The following is a 25,129-nucleotide window of genomic DNA, read 5'->3' as shown; positions in this document are numbered from 1 at the left end:
CTTTTTTATTTTTTTGCTGATGATGCTGTATGGCGGCTTTTTTTGCGGGACAAGATGACGTTTTCAGCGGTACCATGGTTATTTATATCTGTCTTTTTGATCGCGTGTTATTCCACTTTTTGTTCGTCGGTATGATAATAAAGCGTTGTTTTTTGCCTTTTTTTTTTTTTTTTCTTACGGTGTTTACTGAAGGGGTTAACTAGTGGGCCAGATTTATAGGTCGGGCCGTTACGGACGCGGCGATACTAGATGTGTACTTTTATTGTTTTTTTTTTTATTTAGATAAAGAAATGTATTTATGGGAATAATTTTTTTTTTCTTTCTTTATTTAGGAATTTTTTTTTTTTTTTTACACATTTGGAAAAAAATTTTTTAAACTTTTTTACTTTGCCCCAGGGGGGACATCACAGATCGATGATCTGACAGTTTGCACAGCACTCTGTCAGATCAGAGCAGGCTCTGTGAAGCCACCTCCCTCCCTGCAGGACCCGGATGCCGCGGCCATCTTGGATCCGGGTCTGGAGCAGGGAGGGAGGTGAGCAGACCCTCGCAGCAACGCAATCACATCACGTTGCTTCGGGGGGCTCAGGGAAGCCCGCAGGGAGCCCCCTCCCTGCACCGCTGGCACATCGCGATCATGTGTGCCAAGGGTTAATGTGCCGGGGGCGGTCCGTGACCGCTCCTGGCACATAGTGCCGGATGTCAGCTGCGATAGGCAGCTGACACCCGGCCGCGCTCCCCCCATGAGCGCTGCCAATCACGCTGGACGTACTATCCCGTCGGTGGTCATAGGGGCCCACCCCACCTCGACGGGATAGTACGTCCGATGTCAGAAAGGGGTTAAAGGGACGGGGCCAGCGGGTGATACAGGGATTACTGTCGGCCATAACTACTGCCCTAGCCCCCGACCCTTACACTTGGCATAGTCGGCAGGATCTCGCTGCCCCATGTGGCGGTGAAGCCGACACAGAGGAAAAGAAAGAAAGGACTGTATTGGATGTGACCAAAGAGGAGACTCCGGGAGGAACGGATGCCCTGGAGGTGACAAAAAACCTGGATATGACTACAGATTCACTAAGGACTGATTTGACTAAGATGGCGGCTGAGGTGGTGGAGAATGGCGCCAAAATGCGAGGTCACTGCGGTGCCTGCACCCTTTGTGGGAGTAACTGCGCGGGAAAGGCGTGAAGATCTTTCAAGCGGTGCCTCCGGAGAATGCGCCAAAGACACCTAGCCCCACGCCCACTGAGATGACTTGAAAGAGAATGGGAGGAGCGACTGGAAGCGACCCCAACCTGGAACAGGAGGGGACCAGAAGAAAACCTTGCGTGCAGCTAGGCTGCATTGGATGGAGGTGGTGGCAGGAGGATGTAAGAACCCAGCCCGCCAAACAGTGGGAAGAAATCGCAAAGTACCACACTCACCAGCGCCCACAGAGTTCTTCAGCGCAGAGTCGGCAGCCGGCAAAGTCCACATCGTCCCGCAGGCCAGATACCTCATGAGCAGAGCAGTCCTCTACACTTTATGAGTGTAGATGTACATTACAACTACACTTTCTTAATTATTTTTATGATGCACTTCAGATGGTGCATCCAAGGGTGTATGGATGACCCTGCTTGTAATTTTTAGCAGGATTATCACTTAGTACATAGCCTTTAATTACACTGAAATTACCAATTTTTGAATACAAAATTTAATTTTGGTTTACTTAAATGATATATTTTAATAAATCCTTTTTTAATTTTGCCTTATATACAAGTCATTATACAGGAAAGAATGTTTCCTAACATTTTTTTCCTGTGTTTTATTGTCAGTCCTTAAAGTGGAGTAAAAGTGTGACCCCATTGTCCTCAGCAGCGATCTGGGAGTCAGAGATGCTTCCAGGAGTCTTCCTCATTCTATTCACCTTCCATTCAGCACTTTTTCCATCCATTTCAACTTTTTCACTTTCCCCCGGACCACTTGGTAGGGTCTGCTGGAAAAATGCTCAGATTTCCCATTGAGTCCCATTATACTGGCTACTTAAAACGAGCATCCGAGCATTAGAAATTGCTTGGTTCGAGTAACGAGCATTTTAGTGCTCGCTCTAGTGGACTCACTTTAGTCACATACTGTATATACCAAACCGTAACAGCAAGATGTGCAAAGTAAAAATTAACATACAGCTCTGGCAAAAATTAAGTGACCACCACATCAAAACCTTGTAATGGGCAGCCCAATCTCCAGACCTGAGCCCCATTGAAAACCTCTGGAATGTAATCAGGAGGATGATGGATAGTCACAAGCCATCAAACAAAGAAGAACTGCTTACATTTTTGCACCAGAAGCAGTGTGAAAGACTGGTGGAAAGCTGCCAAGACGCATGAAAGCTGTGATTAAAAATCATGGTTATTCCACAAAATATTGATTTCTGAACTCTTCCTGAGTTAAAACATTAGTATTGTTGTTTCTAAATGATTATGAACTTGTTTTCTTTGCATTATTTGAGGTCTGAATGCGCGTTTTTTTTTAATTTGGACTATTTTTCTTCGTCAGAAAAAAATACAAAATTTATTGCTTCGAAATTCGGAGACATGTTGTCAGAAGTTTATAGAATAAAAGAACAATTTACCGTATATACTCAAGTATAAGCCAAGATAAATGGGCTGAAAGTGCCCCTCTCGGCTTATACTCGAGACATGGTCGGCGGGTGAGGGGGAGTGACGACTGTCAAATACTCACCTGCTCCCGGCGCTCCCTGCATGTCCCATGGTCTTCGGGGGCGGCAGCTTCTTCCCCTGTTCAGCGGTCACTGGTACCACTCATTAAAGTAATGAATATGGACTCCACTCCCATAGGGGTGGAGCCGCATATTCATTACTGTAATGAGCGGTACCATGTGACCGCTCACTACAGGAAGAAGCTGCCGCGCCCGGAGACTGTGGGACATGCAGGGACCGCGTCAGGAGCACCGGGAGCAGGTGAGTATTTCATATTCACCTTTCTGCGTTCCACCGACGCTCCGTCTTCCGCGTCCTCAGCACTGACTGTTCAGGTCAGAGGGCACGATGACGTATTAGTGTGTGCTGTTATGATCCGGTGACCTTGGAGCTGCATGAGAACTTTCACTGGAGAAAGTGGCCGCTATACTGACTGCAAACCTGAACTTAATATCGCAACTAGAAGTAGCCGTGGAGTGTACCTAACAATCCTAGACACCTCGTCACAGCCGGAGGACTAAATTCCCCTAAAGATGCAAATCGGAATACTGTCTTGCCTCAGAGAAAATCCCAAAGGATAGACAGCCCCCCACAAATATTGGCGGTGAGTTGGAGAGGAAAAAAACATACACAGGCAGAAAAAAAAACAGGATTTAGCACAGGAGGCCACTCTAGCTAGATAGGACAGGATAGGACAGAGTTCTGTGCGGTCAGTATTAAAACCCTTCAAAAATCCACAGCAGAATATACAAAAACCTTCCTACATCTAACTAAAGATGTAGGAGCGTATATCTGCAACTCCAGTGAAACCAATCAGACTGTGAAAACACAGACACAGTCTAATCTGGACAAAAGAAAAACAAACGAATAGTACTGAAAATAAGCACACTGCATGTGTGCCACAGGAAAAGAAACAAACACTTATCTTTGCAGAACTGGCAGATAAGCAGGAGAGGCCAGGCTGAGATCCAACACTTACAGAGAAACATTGACTACTGGCAAGGGCTAAAGGATCCTGCACACCTAAATATCCCAGTCAGAATTGTAATTATCCGATACACCTGGCCAGGACTGCGAGTCAGAAACAACTGCATTCCCACCAACAACCACTGAAGGGAACCCAAGAGCAGAATTCACAACAGTGCGCGCCACCCTCTGCCTGAACAGTCAGTGCGGAGAGACGGGACGCTGAGGAGCAGCGACGAGAGTTGAGTATGCCATATTTTTTTTTAGTACAGAAGCAGCATTATATGTGGCGCAATGTTATATGGAGCATCTCTGGGGCCATAATGAACTGCATGGAGCATTATATGGGGAATCTATGGGGCCATAAAGAACTGCATGGAGCAATATATGGGGCCATAAAGAACTGCATGGAGCATTATATGGGGCATCTATAGGACCATAAAGAACTGCATGGAGCATTATATGGGGCATCTATGGGGCCATAAAGAACTGCATGGAGCATTATATGGGGCATCTATGGGGCCATAAAGAACTGCATGGAGCAATATATGGGGCCATAAAGAACTGCATGGAGCATTATATGGGGCATCTATAGGACCATAAAGAACTGCATGGAGCATTATATGGGGCATCTATGGGGCCATAAAGAACTGCATGGAGCATTATATGGGGCATCTATGGGGCCATAAAGAACTGCATGGAGCATTATATGGGGCATATTTGTATATGGAGCATCTTAAGGAGCATTATATGGTCTCCTGATTCAATATGGATATTCAAAAACACAACCTACTGATGTCTATTTTTATTTTTGACATTTACCGGTAGCTGCTGCATTTTCCACCCTAGGCTTATACTCGAGTCAACAAGATTTCCCAGTTTTTTGTTGCAAAATTAGGGAAGGGGGGGGGGGGGGGGGAGGGTCGGCGTATACTCGGGTCAGCTTTGTAGGGGTACAAAAATGATACCATGAAAAACATCATCTTGGTGCGCAAACAGAAACCCAAATACTCACACAGGTCCATTGACAGAAAAATGAAAAGATTATGAACCTCAGAAAATGGTGGCACAAACCAAATTTATTAGTTTTTTATAAAGTTCAAATTTTACTAATTACTAATGAAGGGTATCCTGAGGCAGCACATCCTACCAGCTATTCGCCTGACACATTTTCTACAATGTGAACACTAAAATATCTTCTCCGTTGTGTGATGTCTGATGTTCAAGAAGATCTGAGTTTTGATTAAAATTTTTCCCACATTCCGAGCATGAAAATGGGTTCTCCCTTCTGTGAGTTCTCAGATGTTCCATAAGATTTGATCTGTAACTAAAACGCTTCCCACATTGAGAACACGAAAATGGCTTCTCCCCTGTGTGACTTCTCTGATGCGCAACAAGATCTGCTTTCTGGCCAAAACATTTCCCACAATCTGAACAGGAGTACGGTTTCTCCCCTGTGTGAATTCTCTCATGTGTATTAAGACTTGATTTTTGAGTAAAACATTTTCCACATTCAAGACATGTAAATGGTTTCTCTCCAGTGTGAGTTTTCTGATGTTTAACAAGAACTGCTTTCTCTGTAAACCGTTTCCCACATTCAAGACATGGAAATGGCTTCTCCCCTGTGTGAATTTTTTGATGTTTCAAAAGAGCATCTTTACGAATATAGCATTTGCCACATTTCTCACATGAAAATGGCTTCTCCACTGTGTGAATTTTCTGATGTCTTTCAAGATGCTCTTTAAGCATAAAGCATGTCCCACATTCAGAACACGAAAACGGCTTCTCCCCTGTGTGAGTTCTTAAATGTTTTTTAAGATTTGACTTCTGTTTAAATCGTTTTCCACATTTAGGACATGAATATGGCTTTTCTCCTGCATGAGTTATCTGATGTTTTACAAGATCTGATTCCTGGGTAAAAGATTCTTTACATTCTGAGCAAGAAAATGTCTTCTCCTCTGCGTGAATTCTCAGATGTTCCATAAGATTTGATCTGTGACCAAAACGCTCCCTGCATTTAGGGCATGAAAATGACTTTTCCTTCGTGTGAATTTTTAAGTGTTTTAAAAGATTGGATTTGTCACTAAAACTCTTTTGACATTTAGGACATGAAAATGGCTCCTCCTCTGTGTGATATGTCTGATGTTCAGGATCTGACTTCTTGGTTAAACCTTTCCCACATTCTGAACATGAAAGTGGCTTTTCATTTTTCTGAATCCTCTTGAGCCTGGAAAGTTTGGATTTTTTGTTTAAATGTTTCCCAAGTTCAGAACATACCAACTTTTCACCTAGTCTACTTTTGCCAATATGAGATTGATCGTCTTCTACTTCAAAGCCAGGAGTAAAAAGGAGATTTCTATAGCAGCCTCGCATGGAGACTTCACCTGAAAAAAAAAAAAAAATCATTTTACAAGATGATGATTTCTTATACTTTCTATGTGAAAATACCTACAATGAGCACGAAATGTATAACAGTGCAGTGTTGGGCGTGCTATATACATCTACTGCTGTATGTCCTGTGATAGAAAATGTCATATTTATAGATGAACACCTTGTGTAAAAAATACATCAACCATTAAGGCTGTGTGCACACGTGGCTGGTTTTTCGTGGTTTTTTTCGCATTTTTTCCCGATAAAACCGCAAAAAAACAGCATACATTATGCATCCCATCATTTTTAATGAATTCAATTTTAATGAAATTTTAATGAATTTTTTGTGGAAAAAAATGCATCGCAGTAAAAAAAATGCAGCATGTTCATTAATTTTGCAGATTTTTCGCGGATTTCCCACTATATAAAGCATTGGGAAATGTCCGGAAAAATCCGCAAAAAAAAACGCACCAAAAACACGGTAAAAACGCGCAAAAAACACATGCAGATTCTTGCAGAAAATCTCAGGATTTTCTCAGGAAATTTCTGCAATAAATCCTGAACGTGTGCACATAGCCTAAATATGGAAGTTCACCCACGATGATAAGATATCCAGTTAGCACATATGTATTTCGTGACATTTATATGAGAAAAAATGCTATAGAAGTGCAGTTATTTTGCTGGATGCAGAAGTGTTTCAACAACCTCAACTAATCATAGATTATATTAAAAAAAAATGAAAAAAAATAAAAATAAAAAAAAAATAAAAAAATCAGAGGAGCAATAACAGTGCGCCAAAAAAGCTCAGGGCCCAACACCGACCCTGTGCTGTCATCTGTAGAGAGATCCTGTGTCTCTTCACACTCTAGTTCTACCTCTTTTCAAGGGGCAGCTATTATCATAAAATTATTGTTTAAATTGGGTTTTCGTGTAAAATGTATTTTTTTTTTTTTTTTTTTAGAGGGAAATGTTTTTTTTATCTACCCATCACAATCATTACAAAAAAAATAAAAAAAATAATTAAGTCTTGCAATTTTCACACTGGCCACTGCGTCTTATAAAATTTAACTTCTCGTTGTTTTAGGAATTGAACCTCTACATTAGTAGCAATGAACAAGTGAGTCTATCCTTTGCATTGATGCATCTAATGAGTGTGCACAAATATCATTGTGAAGGATGCAAAGCGAGCTGTGATAAACGATTTTCCCCTATTCTTATTGGTGAATCTTGTGTAGTCTACTGCATATAGAGGGGTTACCACTACTGATGAGCGAGTGTACTCGTTGCTCGGGTTTTCCCGAGCATGCTCGGGTGGCCTCCGAGTATTTATGACTGCTCGGAGATTTAGTTTTCATCACTGCAGCTGAATGATTTACAGCTACTAGCCAGCTTGAATGCATGTGGGGATTCCCTAGCAACCAGGCAACCCCCACATGTACTCAGCCTGGCTAATAGCTGTAAATCATTCAGCTGCAGTAATGAAAACCAAATCTCAGAACAAGAATAAATACTTGGAGATCACCTGAGCGTGCTCGGAAAAACCCGAGCAACGAGTATACTCGCTCATCACTAGTTATCATTCATTGTATAGGAGGTAAGCTGTGACATCACCTATTGTGAATGGTGGAATCTGTGACGAGGAGGACAAACTACATTAATGTAACCCCGAGGCTATGATTATATATTAAGGTGTCTATTAACCCCTTAACGACCGCCGATATGCCTTTTAACGGCGGCAGTTAAGGGTACTTAAACCACAGCGCCGTTAATTAACGGCGCTGTGGAAAAAGTGAATAGCCCCCCCCCCAGAGTCGGATTTTCTCTGGGGTCTCGGTTACCGAGGGTAGCCGAGACCCCAGAGAACATGATTCGGGGGTTTTTTTTACCGACCCCCGGGTTGCGATCGCCGGTAATTAACCGTTTACCGGCGGTCGCAAAAAAAAACAAATCTAAACGATTAGGGCGCACAGCTATATAGATCAAATAAAAAGTGCTGAGGGTGCAAAACAACAGTAATAAAAACTGAACAAGTAAACCAAAAAGAAAAAGTATTACTGCACAAAAGCTGCACACCATCAAATAAGTAGATAACAAAAGATAAACATAGACTGATTTTATTCACGGATCAGAACATACAACATAAATAATAAAAACATAATTAAAAACATGAAAACAACATCATGAACACACAGGGAAATGCATATAATGACTCAGTATAATGAGCTAACCCAACAAAGACCGTTGGCTCATGGGGTGTTGCGCAAAAATTTATAATGTCAAAAGGACAGTGCTGAAATTTAGCTCGTATGGCCGCTACCACAGACCAAAAGCGAGCAAAAATAAATAAACGCACAACAACGTCCAAAGCAAAGAGCAGCAACTAGCCAAAAAGGACATATACAGGGCAGCCTATACAAAATGATACCACTGAGACACAGCATATAAACAGGAGAAACCTCCCAAATGTATACCACCTGGTGACGTGATGCCCCACGCGTATCGCCCGGCGAACCGGGCTTCGTCAGGGGATGCATGTTGGCCCGTGCACCAGCCTTAAATAGTGTCTGCTAGATAGCAGATAAGGTTCCGGTGTGTACCGGCCGGCACCGCGAAACCGGAAGTGAGCGCTAACCATAATGAGTGTTGACACCTGAAAGCCCAGCGCAACCATGCGCAGAAGACTCGGGGGGGGGGGGGGGGGGGGGAGGGGCGGGAGAAACCAGCGAGCACAAACCAAGGTGGGAGGTCCGTGAAATCCTGACAATACCGCACGATCATGCCGAGGACCCAGCGCTGACATGCGCAGAAGGACCAGGGGGAGGAGGAGGTGTCAGTAAGCACGAACCAATGTAGGAGATCCATAAAGTCCCGACAATGCAGCGCGATCATGCGCAGAGGGGAAGAGCAGAAACAGACACAGCGCAAGCGCCAGTGAAAGCCAATGAAGAGAATGCAGACATGCGCAAATGAAGGGGCAGAAGACATAGACAGCCCCAACACTAGAAATAGGAAGCCTGAAGTATTCTAATGGAGCCACATGTACGTGCGCAAAGAGGGGCAGAAATAGCTAATATATATACTGCATAGGCGCCCGCAGGGGCCACCAGTATCAGGGCCAGGAAACATGCGCCGATAACAGGAACAACTACCCCTAAATGCAATGAAGTTAGAAATAAAGCGCAGCAAATAGGAAACGGCGTAAATACCTAAAAGAAAAGATACACCTGTAGGAGAACAAGGATCACTGATACACATAACCCAGTAACAACGGACCAAGCATCCCCCGGGGGCAATCGAACATGCACACAAACCTACAACCTCACAAATCAAAATAAGATGGAAATATTGAGGCGGTCCCCATAGTGCCCAAACGAAACTTTATTGAACAAGAGTAACAGTGTAATAACATAACACATACAGAGTTCCATAAAATATAATGATACCAACACAGCAATATGCATAATATATCCAACATGTTACACATCTATTGTTAGAGAGGACATATAATAGGGCAAAATGGGACCAATAAGGTCAAGTGTGCGCAGTGCTGAGAAACAGCACCCCCCCATGAGCCAAAAAATGCATAAAGATGTAAATAAAACTTGGCATCTGACACACAAAATTATGGAAAAGGAGGCCCATTTGGGCTCATACGCAAAATGCCATATAATAGCACCCCCATGAGTCAAGGTCCAAACGAGATCTAATTCCGACCCATATGGAAAAGAATGCGCAGTGCTGAAAAAACGGCATCCCCCATGAGCCCAAAAATACATAAACATGTGATAAACTTGACATCTGAACCACAACATGTAGGAGGGGGTCCATTATGGCCTCATATGCGCAGTGCTAGATAGTAGCACCCCCATGAATCAAGATCCAAACAAAATCTAATAAGACTTGGCAATGGTATCCCATAAAACAATGTAGCCTAGATGTACAGCAGCATGTTTTATGATAAAGGATAAATATATAATAGTCGGGACCCAAAATGAGCCCAGGTAATCATAATGGATAGTGTCCATAAACCCAATTGGGCATGTGACACAGAACCCGCTGAGGAACACACACTAAAATCTGCAGAGTCCATAGTCCACGTAGGGAAGCGAAGGTGAGTATACCTCATTTATAATATGAGATAGACGGAGGCAGTTTCCAAAATGGGCAAGAACCTCCAAACCCAGGCTCATCCATAGTAGACCAACACATAAGGGAACGTTCATCCGAGGAATCCAGTAAATAGCAGCTCTTCGTTAAGACCTACGGGAGTAATGGAACCAAGATTAAAAATCCACCTCGACTCCATGCGCAGAAGTAATTGTCCATATGCACCGCCCCTATTGGTTGTACGCACTCTGTCCAGTCCAATAATTTTAGTGCCCAGAGTCCGGCCATCATGATGTACCAAAAAATGGGATGCTACCGGAGTGAGTACTTTGCCTTTCAAGGAGTCACTACGTGCCAAATTAATGGTAGAGAAGTGTTTTTGCACTCTACGTCGTAACTCCTGAGAGGTCTGGCCAACATAAACCTTACGACAAGGGCAGATAAGAGCGTAGATGACAAAAGTCGTCTTACAGTTAATATAGGTGCACAACCTATGTCTGCTCTGATTGATAGGGTTCACAAAAAAACTTCTAGTGGGGCACATATATGGACAAATATTACAATTGCCACATGCAAATGACCCACGAAGATCAATGCCTCGATTAAGCCTAATGGTTTGCCTTTGATAGTGACTATTTGTCAAGAGATCCCTAAAGTTAGGGGCTCTTCTGGCTGCAAGTTGTGGTCGGTCCCCCACCACTCTTGATGTGGACAAGTCAGTGGTAAGAATATCCCAGTGCCTCTGCAGAATAGTTCTGATCTGTGACCAATTATTATTATAACTGGTAACAAATCTGGGCCTACTGTCCCGTACCTTGTTCTGAGGCACCAACAGCGACTCTTGAGTATGCCCATTAGCCCGCTGAAAGGCTGCAGAGATACTTCTCCGTGGATAATGTCTTTGACGGAACCGATTAGTCAGGTTGAGAGCTTCTTGGTGGAAGTCCTCATCCGAGGTACAATTTCTCCGTGTTCTCAGGAACTGCCCAACGGGAACACCATTCCGGGTATGTACAGGATGGAAACTCCTAAAGTCAAGAAGACTATTGGTAGCAGTCGGTTTCCGGAATAGTTTGGTGAAAAGAGAGCCATCCCTGGCCATCACTTGTAGGTCCAAAAAAGTCACTGTGGTAGAGGAGAAGGAATACGTAAGCACAATATTATGAGGATTCCTATTGAGAAGAGTGACGAAATTGTGACACTCATCAATACTGCCCGTCCAAATGAAAAAAATATCGTCGATATATCGACTCCAATGGCAGACATGCCGCTTAAACTCCTCTAGGGGGTACACCATGGTGGCCTCCCACCAACCCAAAAAGAGATTGGCGATGGCCGGGGCACAGCGCGCCCCCATGGCCACTCCAGAGATTTGTAGATAGTAGGACCTATCAAACAGGAAGAAATTGTGCCCCATAATAAATTCAAGCAGATCAACTATTAGAGAATCATGCATTCGATCCGAATGCCCCAACTGGTCCAAGAAATACAAAGTGGCAGTGATTCCGTCCTCATGGCTGATATTGGAATAGAGCGACTCAACGTCGCAAGTGACCAATAGAAAGTTTGAAGGTAAAGACACTTCACGACAAATACGAATAAAATGTGATGTGTCCAAAACAAAAGATGGTAGATTTCTAGTTAGGGGCTGCAAAAAATGGTCCACATACATGCAAGCTTTTTCACAGAGACTCCCTATCCCAGCTACGATAGGGCGGCCCGGAGGTCTCTGTGAATCTTTGTGGACCTTAGGTAACATGTAAAATGTAGCTGTAATAGGGACCTCTACCCACATAAATTCAAACTCGTGATGACTAATGATGCCAAGATCCCTTGCCTTCTCCAAGAGCTGTCTAAATTTCCCTGCAAATACAGCCGTAGGGTCCGATGGCAACTTCCTATAAAATCGACTGTTGCCAAGTTGTCGGTGGGCCTCTTCTAGGTAGAGGGAATGTGGCCACAAGACCACATTACCCCCCTTATCAGCTTCTTTGATAAGGAAGTTAGTATTAGACCTAAGATCTCTAAGGGCCCGCCTCTCGTCACTACTAAGATTACCCGGCACAAATCTGCTGGGTCGTAGGGCTGCAATGTCCCGTTTGGCAAGCTCAAAAAACACTCGAATGGCAGGGACTAAAGAAAAAGGTGGGGATGCCGTTTTTTCAGCACTGCGCATTCTTTTCCATATGGGTCGGAATTAGATCTCGTTTGGACCTTCACTCATGGGGGTGCTATTATATGGCATTTTGCGTATGAGCCCAAATGGGCCTCCTTTTCCATAATTTTGTGTGTCAGATGCCAAGTTTTATTTACATCTTTATGCATTTTTTGGCTCATGGGGGGGTGCTGTTTCTCAGCACTGCGCACACTTGACCTTATTGGTCCCATTTTGCCCTATTATATGTCCTCTCTAACAATAGATGTGTAACATGTTGGATATATTATGCATATTGCTGTGTTGGTATCATTATATTTTATGGAACTCTGTATGTGTTATGTTATTACACTGTTACTCTTGTTCAATAAAGTTTCGTTTGGGCACTATGGGGACCGCCTCAATATTTCCATCTTATTTTGATTTGTGAGGTTGTAGGTTTGTGTGCATGTTCGATTGCCCCCGGGGGATGCTTGGTCCGTTGTTACTGGGTTATGTGTATCAGTGATCCTTGTTCTCCTACAGGTGTATCTTTTCTTTTAGGTATTTACGCCGTTTCCTATTTGCTGCGCTTTATTTCTAACTTCATTGCATTTAGGGGTAGTTGTTCCTGTTATCGGCGCATGTTTCCTGGCCCTGATACTGGTGGCCCCTGCGGGCGCCTATGCAGTATATATATTAGCTATTTCTGCCCCTCTTTGCGCACGTACATGTGGCTCCATTAGAATACTTCAGGCTTCCTATTTCTAGTGTTGGGGCTGTCTATGTCTTCTGCCCCTTCATTTGCGCATGTCTGCATTCTCTTCATTGGCTTTCACTGGCGCTTGCGCTGTGTCTGTTTCTGCTCTTCCCCTCTGCGCATGATCGCGCTGCATTGTCGGGACTTTATGGATCTCCTACATTGGTTCGTGCTTACTGACACCTCCTCCTCCCCCTGGTCCTTCTGCGCATGTCAGCGCTGGGTCCTCGGCATGATCGTGCGGTATTGTCAGGATTTCACGGACCTCCCACCTTGGTTTGTGCTCGCTGGTTTCTCCCGCCCCCCCCCCCCCCCGAGTCTTCTGCGCATGGTTGCGCTGGGCTTTCAGGTGTCAACACTCATTATGGTTAGCGCTCACTTCCGGTTTCGCGGTGCCGGCCGGTACACACCGGAACCTTATCTGCTATCTAGCAGACACTATTTAAGGCTGGTGCACGGGCCAACATGCATCCCCTGACGAAGCCCGGTTCGCCGGGCGATACGCGTGGGGCATCACGTCACCAGGTGGTATACATTTGGGAGGTTTCTCCTGTTTATATGCTGTGTCTCAGTGGTATCATTTTGTATAGGCTGCCCTGTATATGTCCTTTTTGGCTAGTTGCTGCTCTTTGCTTTGGACGTTGTTGTGCGTTTATTTATTTTTGCTCGCTTTTGGTCTGTGGTAGCGGCCATACGAGCTAAATTTCAGCACTGTCCTTTTGACATTATAAATTTTTGCGCAACACCCCATGAGCCAACGGTCTTTGTTGGGTTAGCTCATTATACTGAGTCATTATATGCATTTCCCTGTGTGTTCATGATGTTGTTTTCATGTTTTTAATTATGTTTTTATTATTTATGTTGTATGTTCTGATCCGTGAATAAAATCAGTCTATGTTTATCTTTTGTTATCTACTTATTTGATGGTGTGCAGCTTTTGTGCAGTAATACTTTTTCTTTTTGGTTTACTTGTTCAGTTTTTATTACTGTTGTTTTGCACCCTCAGCACTTTTTATTTGATCTATATAGCTGTGCGCCCTAATCGTTTAGATTCATTATATGCTCTATGCTCACCTTATGGTGGGCTTCTTTCTTGGGCTGGCACGCGTTCTATTTGGAAATAATAATCTACTTTGTGTGCATGTCTCTATATTGAGTGCATGTGTCTTATTATTTATCTTGTAGGTTCCGGCTGTGCTAGTCAGTGCTGTGAGCTATGGATTGGGAGGCTCGAGAAGCCGCATGGCGGGCTCAATCCATGAATGTTTTTTCATCTGAGGAACAGAGCTCACCTGATTCAGATTTCAATAAACTTGCCTCGGAGCTATTGGGGGCACACCGGGCTGGGATCAGACTCTGGTGGAATATACGCAGTCTTGAGGAATATGTTAAGCTGGGGATTGCCCCTCGTGGTCTTAGAGTGTCTATTTTTCCGGCGTGGGAGCCCTCCCCGGGATTTCGTGACATATGGGAACAAGGTCTTTTGAAGTGCTCCAGCATCATTATGAATATGCTTTTGGAACATGATCGTGAACTTTTAGTTCAAACCAAAAGCCACATCAAAGACTTAGAAGCTAAGATGGCGAATTTTGATGATGTCAAACAAGTGCAGCCCTTCAAGGTCAAACTTAAAGAGGGCCTAGACAAATATGACCGTGAGGTGATGGCCAAGAAGAAATCTAAATTCTTTAGGGACCGCAATGATTTTGACTCCAAAAAAGCCTTTAAATGGAAACATCAGGGAAACAGGAGGCAAGGTTTCCAACCTCAAAAAAGTAATGAGTCCAAACACACTACTATGACAACTGGTACGTCGGAGAGTGATTTTTTATCTTCAGCAGAAAGCGATCCAGACATCGGACTCGAAGGGGGCGGAGGCGCCACATTTCTACCTTCACGGATTACGAGGTACGGGGGGCGTCAGCCCACGTTCAAGAGGCCTTACAAGGCTCAACGCAAGTAATGACTCCAGGACCCCTAATCCCTTCTGCTGCTTCCGCCCAGGTACCTTGTGATATACTACAGGTAGTTAATCTATCAGACCATATCTTGTCTCCGAGTGAACTTTCTGTGCTGCAACGGGGTCTAACCTTTTCCCCGGTCCATGAATTGGATAAATTTACAGTGGTAAAGGATTTGTATTTATTCTGCAGACGTCTTCTTTTACAGGTGTTACACAGTAGACCACACATGACAGAGGGATTGGATCAGACTGACCAACAGGTTTTTCGTGACCTTCTACTACTCCTGCAAGAAAATAGCCTTGATGATGGTAAGGATTCTCGCCTTTTTAAAAACAAATCCAAAGTAGCTCCACCTTTTTCTTTAGTCCCTGCCATTCGAGTGTTTTTTGAGCTTGCCAAACGGGACATTGCAGCCCTACGACCCAGCAGATTTGTGCCGGGTAATCTTAGTAGTGACGAGAGGCGGGCCCTTAGAGATCTTAGGTCTAATACTAACTTCCTTATCAAAGAAGCTGATAAGGGGGGTAATGTGGTCTTGTGGCCACATTCCCTCTACCTAGAAGAGGCCCACCGACAACTTGGCAACAGTCGATTTTATAGGAAGTTGCCATCGGACCCTACGGCTGTATTTGCAGGGAAATTTAGACAGCTCTTGGAGAAGGCAAGGGATCTTGGCATCATTAGTCATCACGAGTTTGAATTTATGTGGGTAGAGGTCCCTATTACAGCTACATTTTACATGTTACCTAAGGTCCACAAAGATTCACAGAGACCTCCGGGCCGCCCTATCGTAGCTGGGATAGGGAGTCTCTGTGAAAAAGCTTGCATGTATGTGGACCATTTTTTGCAGCCCCTAACTAGAAATCTACCATCTTTTGTTTTGGACACATCACATTTTATTCGTATTTGTCGTGAAGTGTCTTTACCTTCAAACTTTCTATTGGTCACTTGCGACGTTGAGTCGCTCTATTCCAATATCAGCCATGAGGACGGAATCACTGCCACTTTGTATTTCTTGGACCAGTTGGGGCATTCGGATCGAATGCATGATTCTCTAATAGTTGATCTGCTTGAATTTATTATGGGGCACAATTTCTTCCTGTTTGATAGGTCCTACTATCTACAAATCTCTGGAGTGGCCATGGGGGCGCGCTGTGCCCCGGCCATCGCCAATCTCTTTTTGGGTTGGTGGGAGGCCACCATGGTGTACCCCCTAGAGGAGTTTAAGCGGCATGTCTGCCATTGGAGTCGATATATCGACGATATTTTTTTCATTTGGACGGGCAGTATTGATGAGTGTCACAATTTCGTCACTCTTCTCAATAGGAATCCTCATAATATTGTGCTTACGTATTCCTTCTCCTCTACCACAGTGACTTTTTTGGACCTACAAGTGATGGCCAGGGATGGCTCTCTTTTCACCAAACTATTCCGGAAACCGACTGCTACCAATAGTCTTCTTGACTTTAGGAGTTTCCATCCTGTACATACCCGGAATGGTGTTCCCGTTGGGCAGTTCCTGAGAACACGGAGAAATTGTACCTCGGATGAGGACTTCCACCAAGAAGCTCTCAACCTGACTAATCGGTTCCGTCAAAGACATTATCCACGGAGAAGTATCTCTGCAGCCTTTCAGCGGGCTAATGGGCATACTCAAGAGTCGCTGTTGGTGCCTCAGAACAAGGTACGGGACAGTAGGCCCAGATTTGTTACCAGTTATAATAATAATTGGTCACAGATCAGAACTATTCTGCAGAGGCACTGGGATATTCTTACCACTGACTTGTCCACATCAAGAGTGGTGGGGGACCGACCACAACTTGCAGCCAGAAGAGCCCCTAACTTTAGGGATCTCTTGACAAATAGTCACTATCAAAGGCAAACCATTAGGCTTAATCGAGGCATTGATCTTCGTGGGTCATTTGCATGTGGCAATTGTAATATTTGTCCATATATGTGCCCCACTAGAAGTTTTTTTGTGAACCCTATCAATCAGAGCAGACATAGGTTGTGCACCTATATTAACTGTAAGACGACTTTTGTCATCTACGCTCTTATCTGCCCTTGTCGTAAGGTTTATGTTGGCCAGACCTCTCAGGAGTTACGACGTAGAGTGCAAAAACACTTCTCTACCATTAATTTGGCACGTAGTGACTCCTTGAAAGGCAAAGTACTCACTCCGGTAGCATCCCATTTTTTGGTACATCATGATGGCCGGACTCTGGGCACTAAAATTATTGGACTGGACAGAGTGCGTACAACCAATAGGGGCGGTGCATATGGACAATTACTTCTGCGCATGGAGTCGAGGTGGATTTTTAATCTTGGTTCCATTACTCCCGTAGGTCTTAACGAAGAGCTGCTATTTACTGGATTCCTCGGATGAACGTTCCCTTATGTGTTGGTCTACTATGGATGAGCCTGGGTTTGGAGGTTCTTGCCCATTTTGGAAACTGCCTCCGTCTATCTCATATTATAAATGAGGTATACTCACCTTCGCTTCCCTACGTGGACTATGGACTCTGCAGATTTTAGTGTGTGTTCCTCAGCGGGTTCTGTGTCACATGCCCAATTGGGTTTATGGACACTATCCATTATGATTACCTGGGCTCATTTTGGGTCCCGACTATTATATATTTATCCTTTATCATAAAACATGCTGCTGTACATCTAGGCTACATTGTTTTATGGGATACCATTGCCAAGTCTTATTAGATTTTGTTTGGATCTTGATTCATGGGGGTGCTACTATCTAGCACTGCGCATATGAGGCCATAATGGACCCCCTCCTACATGTTGTGGTTCAGATGTCAAGTTTATCACATGTTTATGTATTTTTGGGCTCATGGGGGATGCCGTTTTTTCAGCACTGCGCATTCTTTTCCATATGGGTCGGAATTAGATCTCGTTTGGACCTTGACTCATGGGGGTGCTATTATATGGCATTTTGCGTATGAGCCCAAATGGGCCTCCTTTTCCATAATTTTGTGTGTCAGATGCCAAGTTTTATTTACATCTTTATGCATTTTTTGGCTCATGGGGGGGTGCTGTTTCTCAGCACTGCGCACACTTGACCTTATTGGTCCCATTTTGCCCTATTATATGTCCTCTCTAACAATAGATGTGTAACATGTTGGATATATTATGCATATTGCTGTGTTGGTATCATTATATTTTATGGAACTCTGTATGTGTTATGTTATTACACTGTTACTCTTGTTCAATAAAGTTTCGTTTGGGCACTATGGGGACCGCCTCAATATTTCCATCTTATTTTGATTTGTGAGGTTGTAGGTTTGTGTGCATGTTCGATTGCCCCCGGGGGATGCTTGGTCCGTTGTTACTGGGTTATGTGTATCAGTGATCCTTGTTCTCCTACAGGTGTATCTTTTCTTTTAGGTATTTACGCCGTTTCCTATTTGCTGCGCTTTATTTCTAACTTCATTGCATTTAGGGGTAGTTGTTCCTGTTATCGGCGCATGTTTCCTGGCCCTGATACTGGTGGCCCCTGCGGGCGCCTATGCAGTATATATATTAGCTATTTCTGCCCCTCTTTGCGCACGTACATGTGGCTCCATTAGAATACTTCAGGCTTCCTATTTCTAGTGTTGGGGCTGTCTATGTCTTCTGCCCCTTCATTTGCGCATGTCTGCATTCTCTTCATTGGCTTTCACTGGCGCTTGCGCTGTGTCTGTTTCTGCTCTTCCCCTCTGCGCATGATCGCGCTGCATTGTCGGGACTTTATGGATCTCCTACATTGGTTCGTGCTTACTGACACCTCCTCCTCCCCCTGGTCCTTCTGCGCATGTCAGCGCTGGGTCCTCGGCATGATCGTGCGGTATTGTCAGGATTTCACGGACCTCCCACCTTGGTTTGTGCTCGCTGGTTTCTCCCGCCCCCCCCCCCCGAGTCTTCTGCGCATGGTTGCGCTGGGCTTTCAGGTGTCAACACTCATTATGGTTAGCGCTCACTTCCGGTTTCGCGGTGCCGGCCGGTACACACCGGAACCTTATCTGCTATCTAGCAGACACTATTTAAGGCTGGTGCACGGGCCAACATGCATCCCCTGACGAAGCCCGGTTCGCCGGGCGATACGCGTGGGGCATCACGTCACCAGGTGGTATACATTTGGGAGGTTTCTCCTGTTTATATGCTGTGTCTCAGTGGTATCATTTTGTATAGGCTGCCCTGTATATGTCCTTTTTGGCTAGTTGCTGCTCTTTGCTTTGGACGTTGTTGTGCGTTTATTTATTTTTGCTCGCTTTTGGTCTGTGGTAGCGGCCATACGAGCTAAATTTCAGCACTGTCCTTTTGACATTATAAATTTTTGCGCAACACCCCATGAGCCAACGGTCTTTGTTGGGTTAGCTCATTATACTGAGTCATTATATGCATTTCCCTGTGTGTTCATGATGTTGTTTTCATGTTTTTAATTATGTTTTTATTATTTATGTTGTATGTTCTGATCCGTGAATAAAATCAGTCTATGTTTATCTTTTGTTATCTACTTATTTGATGGTGTGCAGCTTTTGTGCAGTAATACTTTTTCTTTTTGGTTTACTTGCAAAAAAAAACAAAAACGCGATTTCCCATTTAATTTCTCTGTCCTCCGATGTGATCGTACATCAGAGGACAGAGAAATGGGGTCCCCGATCGCCCCCGATACTCACCTGTCTCCCGATGGGCGCCGCCATCTTGTTCTGGCCAAAAATGGCAGGCGCATGCGCAGTGCGCCCGCCGGCCAGCACCCGGGAGATCGGGGTCAGTTTTTACAGACCCTTGTTTTGCGATCACCAGTAATTAACTGTTTACCGGCGACCGCAAAAAAAAAAAAAGCGGTGTGTTATTCTCTGTCCTCTGATCAGAGGACAGAGAAATAGGGGGATTCGGGGACCCTGTTATACTTATCGGTGTCCCTGGATCCTCCTGCCCGCCGGCTTCTTCATCCGGTAAGAAAATGGCGGGCGCATGCGCAGTGCGCCCTCCATGATCTGCCAGCCGGCAGCTAGAGGAGTTGGGGCTAAATTTAGGGTTAGGGTTGGGGCTAAATTTAGGGTTAGGGTTGGGGCTAAATTTAGGGTTAGGGCTAGGGTTAGGCTTCTTTCACACTTGCGTCGGTACGGGCCGTCGCAATGTGTCGGCCCGACGCACGTTGTGAAAATTGTGCACAACGTGGGCAGCGGATGCAGTTTTTCAACGCATCCGCTGCCCAGTCTATGTCCTGGGGAGGAGGGGACGGAGTTACGGCCGCGCATGCGCGGTCGGAAATGGCGGACGCGACGTACAAAAAAAGTTACATTGAACTTTTTTGTGACGACGGTCCGCCAAAACACATCGGATCCAGTGCACGACGGACGCGACGTGTGGCCATCCGTCGCGATCCGTCGGCAATACAAGTCTATGGGCAAAAAACGCATCCTTCGGGCACATTTGCAGGATCCGTTTTTTGTCCAAATTACGGATTGCGACGGATGCCACACGACACAAGTGTGAAAGTAGGGTTAGGGCTAGAGTTAGGGATGGGGCTAAATTTAGGGTTAGGCTTGGGGCTAAAGTTAGGGTTAGAGTTGGGATAAGGGTTTGGATTAGGGTTGGCATTAGGGTTACGTTTGGGATTAGGGTTAGGTTTGAGGTTAGGGTTGAGATTAGGATTAGGGTTGTGATTAGGATTATGGATCGGGTTGGGATTAGGGTTAGGGGTGTGTTGGGGTTAGGTTTGGAGTTAGAGTTGGGGGGTTTCCACTGTTTAGGTACATCAGGGGGTCTCCAAACACGACAGCCAATTTTGCGCTCAAAAAGTCAAATGGTGCTCCCTCCCTTCTGAGCTCTGCCGTGCGCCCAAACAGTGGTTTACCCCCACATATGGGGCATCAGCGTACTCGGGATAAATTGGAAAACAACTTTTGGGGTCCAATTCCTCCTGTTACCTTTGTGAAAATAAAAACTTGGGGGCTAAAAAATCTTTTTTGTGGGAAAAAAAATATTTTTTATTTTCATGACTCTGCATTATAAACTTCTGTGAAGCACTTTGGCATTCAAAGTTCTCATCACACATCTAGATAAGTTCCTTGGGGGGTCTAGTTTCCAAAATGGGGTCACTTGTGGGGGGTTTCTACTGTTTAGGTACATCAGGGGCTCTGCAAATGCAACATAACACCCGCAGACCATTCTATCAAAGTCTGCATTCCAAAACGGCGCTCCTTCCATTCCGAGCTCTGCCATGCGCCCAAACAGTGGTTTACCCCCACATATGGGGTATCAGCCTACTCAGCATAAATAGCACAATAAAGTTTGGGGTCCAATTTCTCCTGTTACCCTTGTGAAAGTAAAAATTTGGGGGTGAAAATATCATTTTTGTGGAAAAAATATGATTTTTTTATTTTCATGGATCTACATTATAAACTTTTGTGAAGCAGTTCGGGGTTCATAGTGCTCACCACACATCTAGATAAGCTCTTTAGGGGGTCTAGTTTACAAAATGGGGTCATTTGTGGGGGGTTTCTACTGTTTAGGTACATCAGGAGCTCTGTGCAAATGCAACATGACGCCCGCAGACCATCCCATCAAAGTCTGCATTCCAAGCGGTGCTCCTTCCCTTCCGAGCCCCGATGGATGCCCAAACAGTGCCCCCCCCACATATGGGGTATCAGTGTACTCAGGACAAACTGGTCAACAGATTTTGGGGTCCAATGTCTCCTGTTACCATTGAGAAAATTAAAAAAATTGCAGGCTAAAAATCATTTTTGAGGGAAAAAAGGATTTTTTATTTTCACGGCTCTACGTTATAAACTTCTGTGAAGCATCTGGGGGTTTAAAGTGCTCACCACACATCTAGATAAGTTCCTTAAGGGATCTAGTTTCCAAAATGGGGTCACTTGTGGGGGGTTTCCACTGCTTAGGCACATCAGGGGCTTTCTACATTGAAAAAGTAAAACGGCACTCCTTCTCTTCCAAGCTCAGCGGTGCGCCCAAACAGTGGTTTACCCCCACATATGGGGTATCGACGTATTCAGGAGAAATCGCACAACAACTTTTGTGGTCTAATTTCTCCTGTTACTCTTGTGAAAATAAGAATTTGTGGGCGAAAAGATTGTTTTTGTGTAAACAAATGCGATTTTTTATTTTCAAGGCTCTACGTTATAAACTTCTGTGAAGCACTTCGGGGCTCAAAGTGCTCACCACACATCTAGATAAGTTCCTTAAGGGGTCTAGTTTCCAAAATGGTGTCACTTGTGGGGAGTTTCCACTGTTTAGGCACATCAGGAGCTTTCTAAACGTGACATGGTGTCCGACCTCAATTCCAGCCAATTCTGCATTGAAAAAGTCAAACGGCGCTCCTTCTCTTCCAAGCTCTGCGGTGCGCCCAAACAGTGGTTTACCCCCACATATGGGGTATCGGCATATTCAGGAGAAATTGCACAACAAAATTTATGGTTAAATTTCTATTTTTACACTTGTGAAAATTAAAAAAAATGGTTCTGAGTACACCGATACCCCATATGTGGGGGTAAACCACTGTGTGGGCACACCGCAGAGCTTGGAAGTGAAGAAGCGCCGTTTGACTTTTTCAATGCAGAATTGGCTGGAATGGCTATTGGACGCCATGTCGCGTTTGCAGAGCCCCTGATGTGCCTAAACAGTGGAAACCCCCCACAAGTGACACGATTTTGGAAACTAGACCCATTAAGGAACTTTTCTAGATGTATGGTAAGCACTTTGAACCCCCAAGTGCTTCACAGAAGTTTATAACGCAGAGCCGTGAAAATAAAAAAATATTTTTTTTCCTCAAAAATGATATTTTTAGCCAGCAATTTTTATTTTCCCCAAGGATAACAGGAGAAATTAGACCCCAAAAGTTGTTGTCCAGTTTGTCCTGAGTACGCCGATACTCCATATGTGGGGGTAAACCACTGTTTGGGCGCACGAGAAAAAAAACACAAAAATTGAGCTAAACTTGAGTTGGTACACATGCAGAGGTTAAACGCATGTTCATATTGGCCACAAAACATTAAAACTTACAAGAGAAAAAAGTAAGCGAAAACACTGATGTAACTAAGTAACAAACTTAGTTACATCAGTGTTTTCGCTTACATTTTTCTCTTGTAGGTTTTAATGTTTGGGCGCACGGCAGAGCTCGGAAGGGAAGGAGCAACATTTTGGAATGCAGACTTTGATAGAATGGTCTGCCGGAGTCATGTTGCATTTGCAGAGCCCCTGATGTGCCTAAACAGTAGAAACCCCCCACAAGTGACCCCAATTTGGAAACTAGATCCCCCAAGGAGCTTATCTAAATATATGGTGAGCACTTTGAATGCCCAAGTGCTTCACAGGGTTTTATGACGGAGAGCAGTGAAAATAAAAAATCATATTTTTTTTCCACAAAAATTATTTTTTAGCCCCCAATTTTTTTTATTTTCACAAGGGTAACAGGAGAAACTGGACCCCAAAAATTGTTGTCCAATTTGTCCTGAGTATGCTGATGCCCCATATGTGGGGGTAAACCACTGTTTGGGTGCACGGCAGAGCTCAGAAGGGAGGAAGCACCATTTGACTTTTTTAAAGCAGGTCTGTGAGCCTTTCATACTCCATTGTCTCTGAGCATGACATTACCTTCCCCGAAGGAAAAGCAACATCACTGCAGCAACCGGTTACCTGGGGTGCTGCACACCCCTAACCCTAATCCCAACCCTAACCCTAATCACAACCCACAACCCTAACCCCAACACTCCCCTAACCCTAATCACAACCCTAACCATAACCCTAATCCCAACCCTAACACTAATCCAAACCCTAATCCCAACCCTAACCCTGATCCCAACTTTAACCTTAACTTTAGCCCCAACCCTACCCCTAACTTTAGCCCAACTGTAACCCTAATTGGAAAATGGAAATAGATATTTTCTTTATTTTATTATTTGTTCCTAACAAAGAGGGTGATAACGGGGGGGGGGGGGGGGGAGGGAGATTATTTACAATTTTTTTTTTATTTCGAACACTGTGATAGGGTCTATCACAGTGACCGGAATGAACCAATAGGAAAAATATTCCTATTGTTGCCGGGTGCCTGACAGCAGATCTCGACGGGCGCACTACGCAGGCGCCCCCATTTTCTTCCCGAAAAAAGATGGCGTTGCCCATGGGGGCGAAGCAGGAGGGCAGAGGAGCATCGGAAGGTATCAGAACGGGGGATCGGGGACCCCATTTCTCTCTCCTCTGATGTGCAATCACATCAGAGGAGGGAGACATTAAATGGCAAATCGCGCTTTTTTTTTGCGGCCGCTGTTATACTGTTGATCGCAAAACCGGGGTCGGTAAAAACAGACCCGAATCATGTTTTTCCAGGGGTAGCGGAGACCCCAGACAAAATCCGACTCGGGGGGGGTGCTATACATTTTTTCCACAGCGCCGTTAATTAATGGCGCTGTAACTACCGCCTTTAAATGGCGTATCGACGGTCGTTAAGGGGTTAAATTCATAGAATGGATCCTCAACACCATCTAGAGACTGGAAAAAAAATTCAAGTTGCATTTAGGGACATTCTCCTTTTACTCTTGGCATTTCGGGGAATACAGAGGACTGGGACTTCTCTCTGGTGGATTTCTTGGACTGGACCCATCTAAAGGAAATATACACAGGACTGAATACATCGTCTACATGTGATGAGCAGATGGGGAGTCTAGGTGGCCTCAGACCCGGCCTCTCCTCTATAATCAGTATGGTCTCCTCTTACCTGGAGATGTGAGGGGCTGGTGATCCTCCATCATGACGTCCTTGTACAGATCCTTGTGTCCTTCTATATACTCCCACTCCTCCATGGAGAAATAGACGGTGACGTCCTGACACCTTATAGGAACCTGATACACAATGACCCGTCATTAGCAGACTCCTCCCACAGCGTTATTATATAATGTCCCAGCATTCCCGGCAGCGCTCACCTCTCCGCTCAACAGTTCAGTGATCCTATTGGTCAGTTCTAGGATCTTCTGCTCATGTGTCAGTGAATGAGGTGGAGGCTCGGTGGTGTCACATGGGGTCCTGCTCTGCCCTCCTGACTCACGGGGGGTCACACACTCGCCAGATGACGTCTTCACTACTTTGTGATCCTGTGTAGGAGGAGACACCGATCACT

At 44.7% G+C, this 25,129-nt stretch overlaps 1 protein-coding gene across 1 annotated transcript in view; it reads right to left on the bottom strand.

The window, feature by feature from the left end:
- Positions 1 to 4,724: 4,724 nt before the first annotated feature.
- The window catches only part of LOC138671392 (gastrula zinc finger protein XlCGF57.1-like), a 44,870-nt gene continuing 24,465 nt past the window's right edge, over positions 4,725 to 25,129 (bottom strand). The window contains exons 3-5 of the mRNA XM_069759531.1: positions 24,936 to 25,103; positions 24,731 to 24,854; positions 4,725 to 6,049 (exon numbers count right to left, since the gene is read on the bottom strand). Coding sequence (XP_069615632.1) covers positions 4,839 to 6,049; positions 24,731 to 24,854; positions 24,936 to 25,103 — 1,503 coding nt within the window. The 3' untranslated portion in view covers positions 4,725 to 4,838. The remainder of the gene's footprint in view (positions 6,050 to 24,730; positions 24,855 to 24,935; positions 25,104 to 25,129) is intronic.

The sequence above is a fragment of the Ranitomeya imitator genome, chromosome 3 (assembly GCF_032444005.1).
Source record: "Ranitomeya imitator isolate aRanImi1 chromosome 3, aRanImi1.pri, whole genome shotgun sequence".
Classification (NCBI taxonomy): domain Eukaryota; kingdom Metazoa; phylum Chordata; class Amphibia; order Anura; family Dendrobatidae; genus Ranitomeya; species Ranitomeya imitator.
This window is presented reverse-complemented; position numbering and strand designations above follow the sequence as displayed.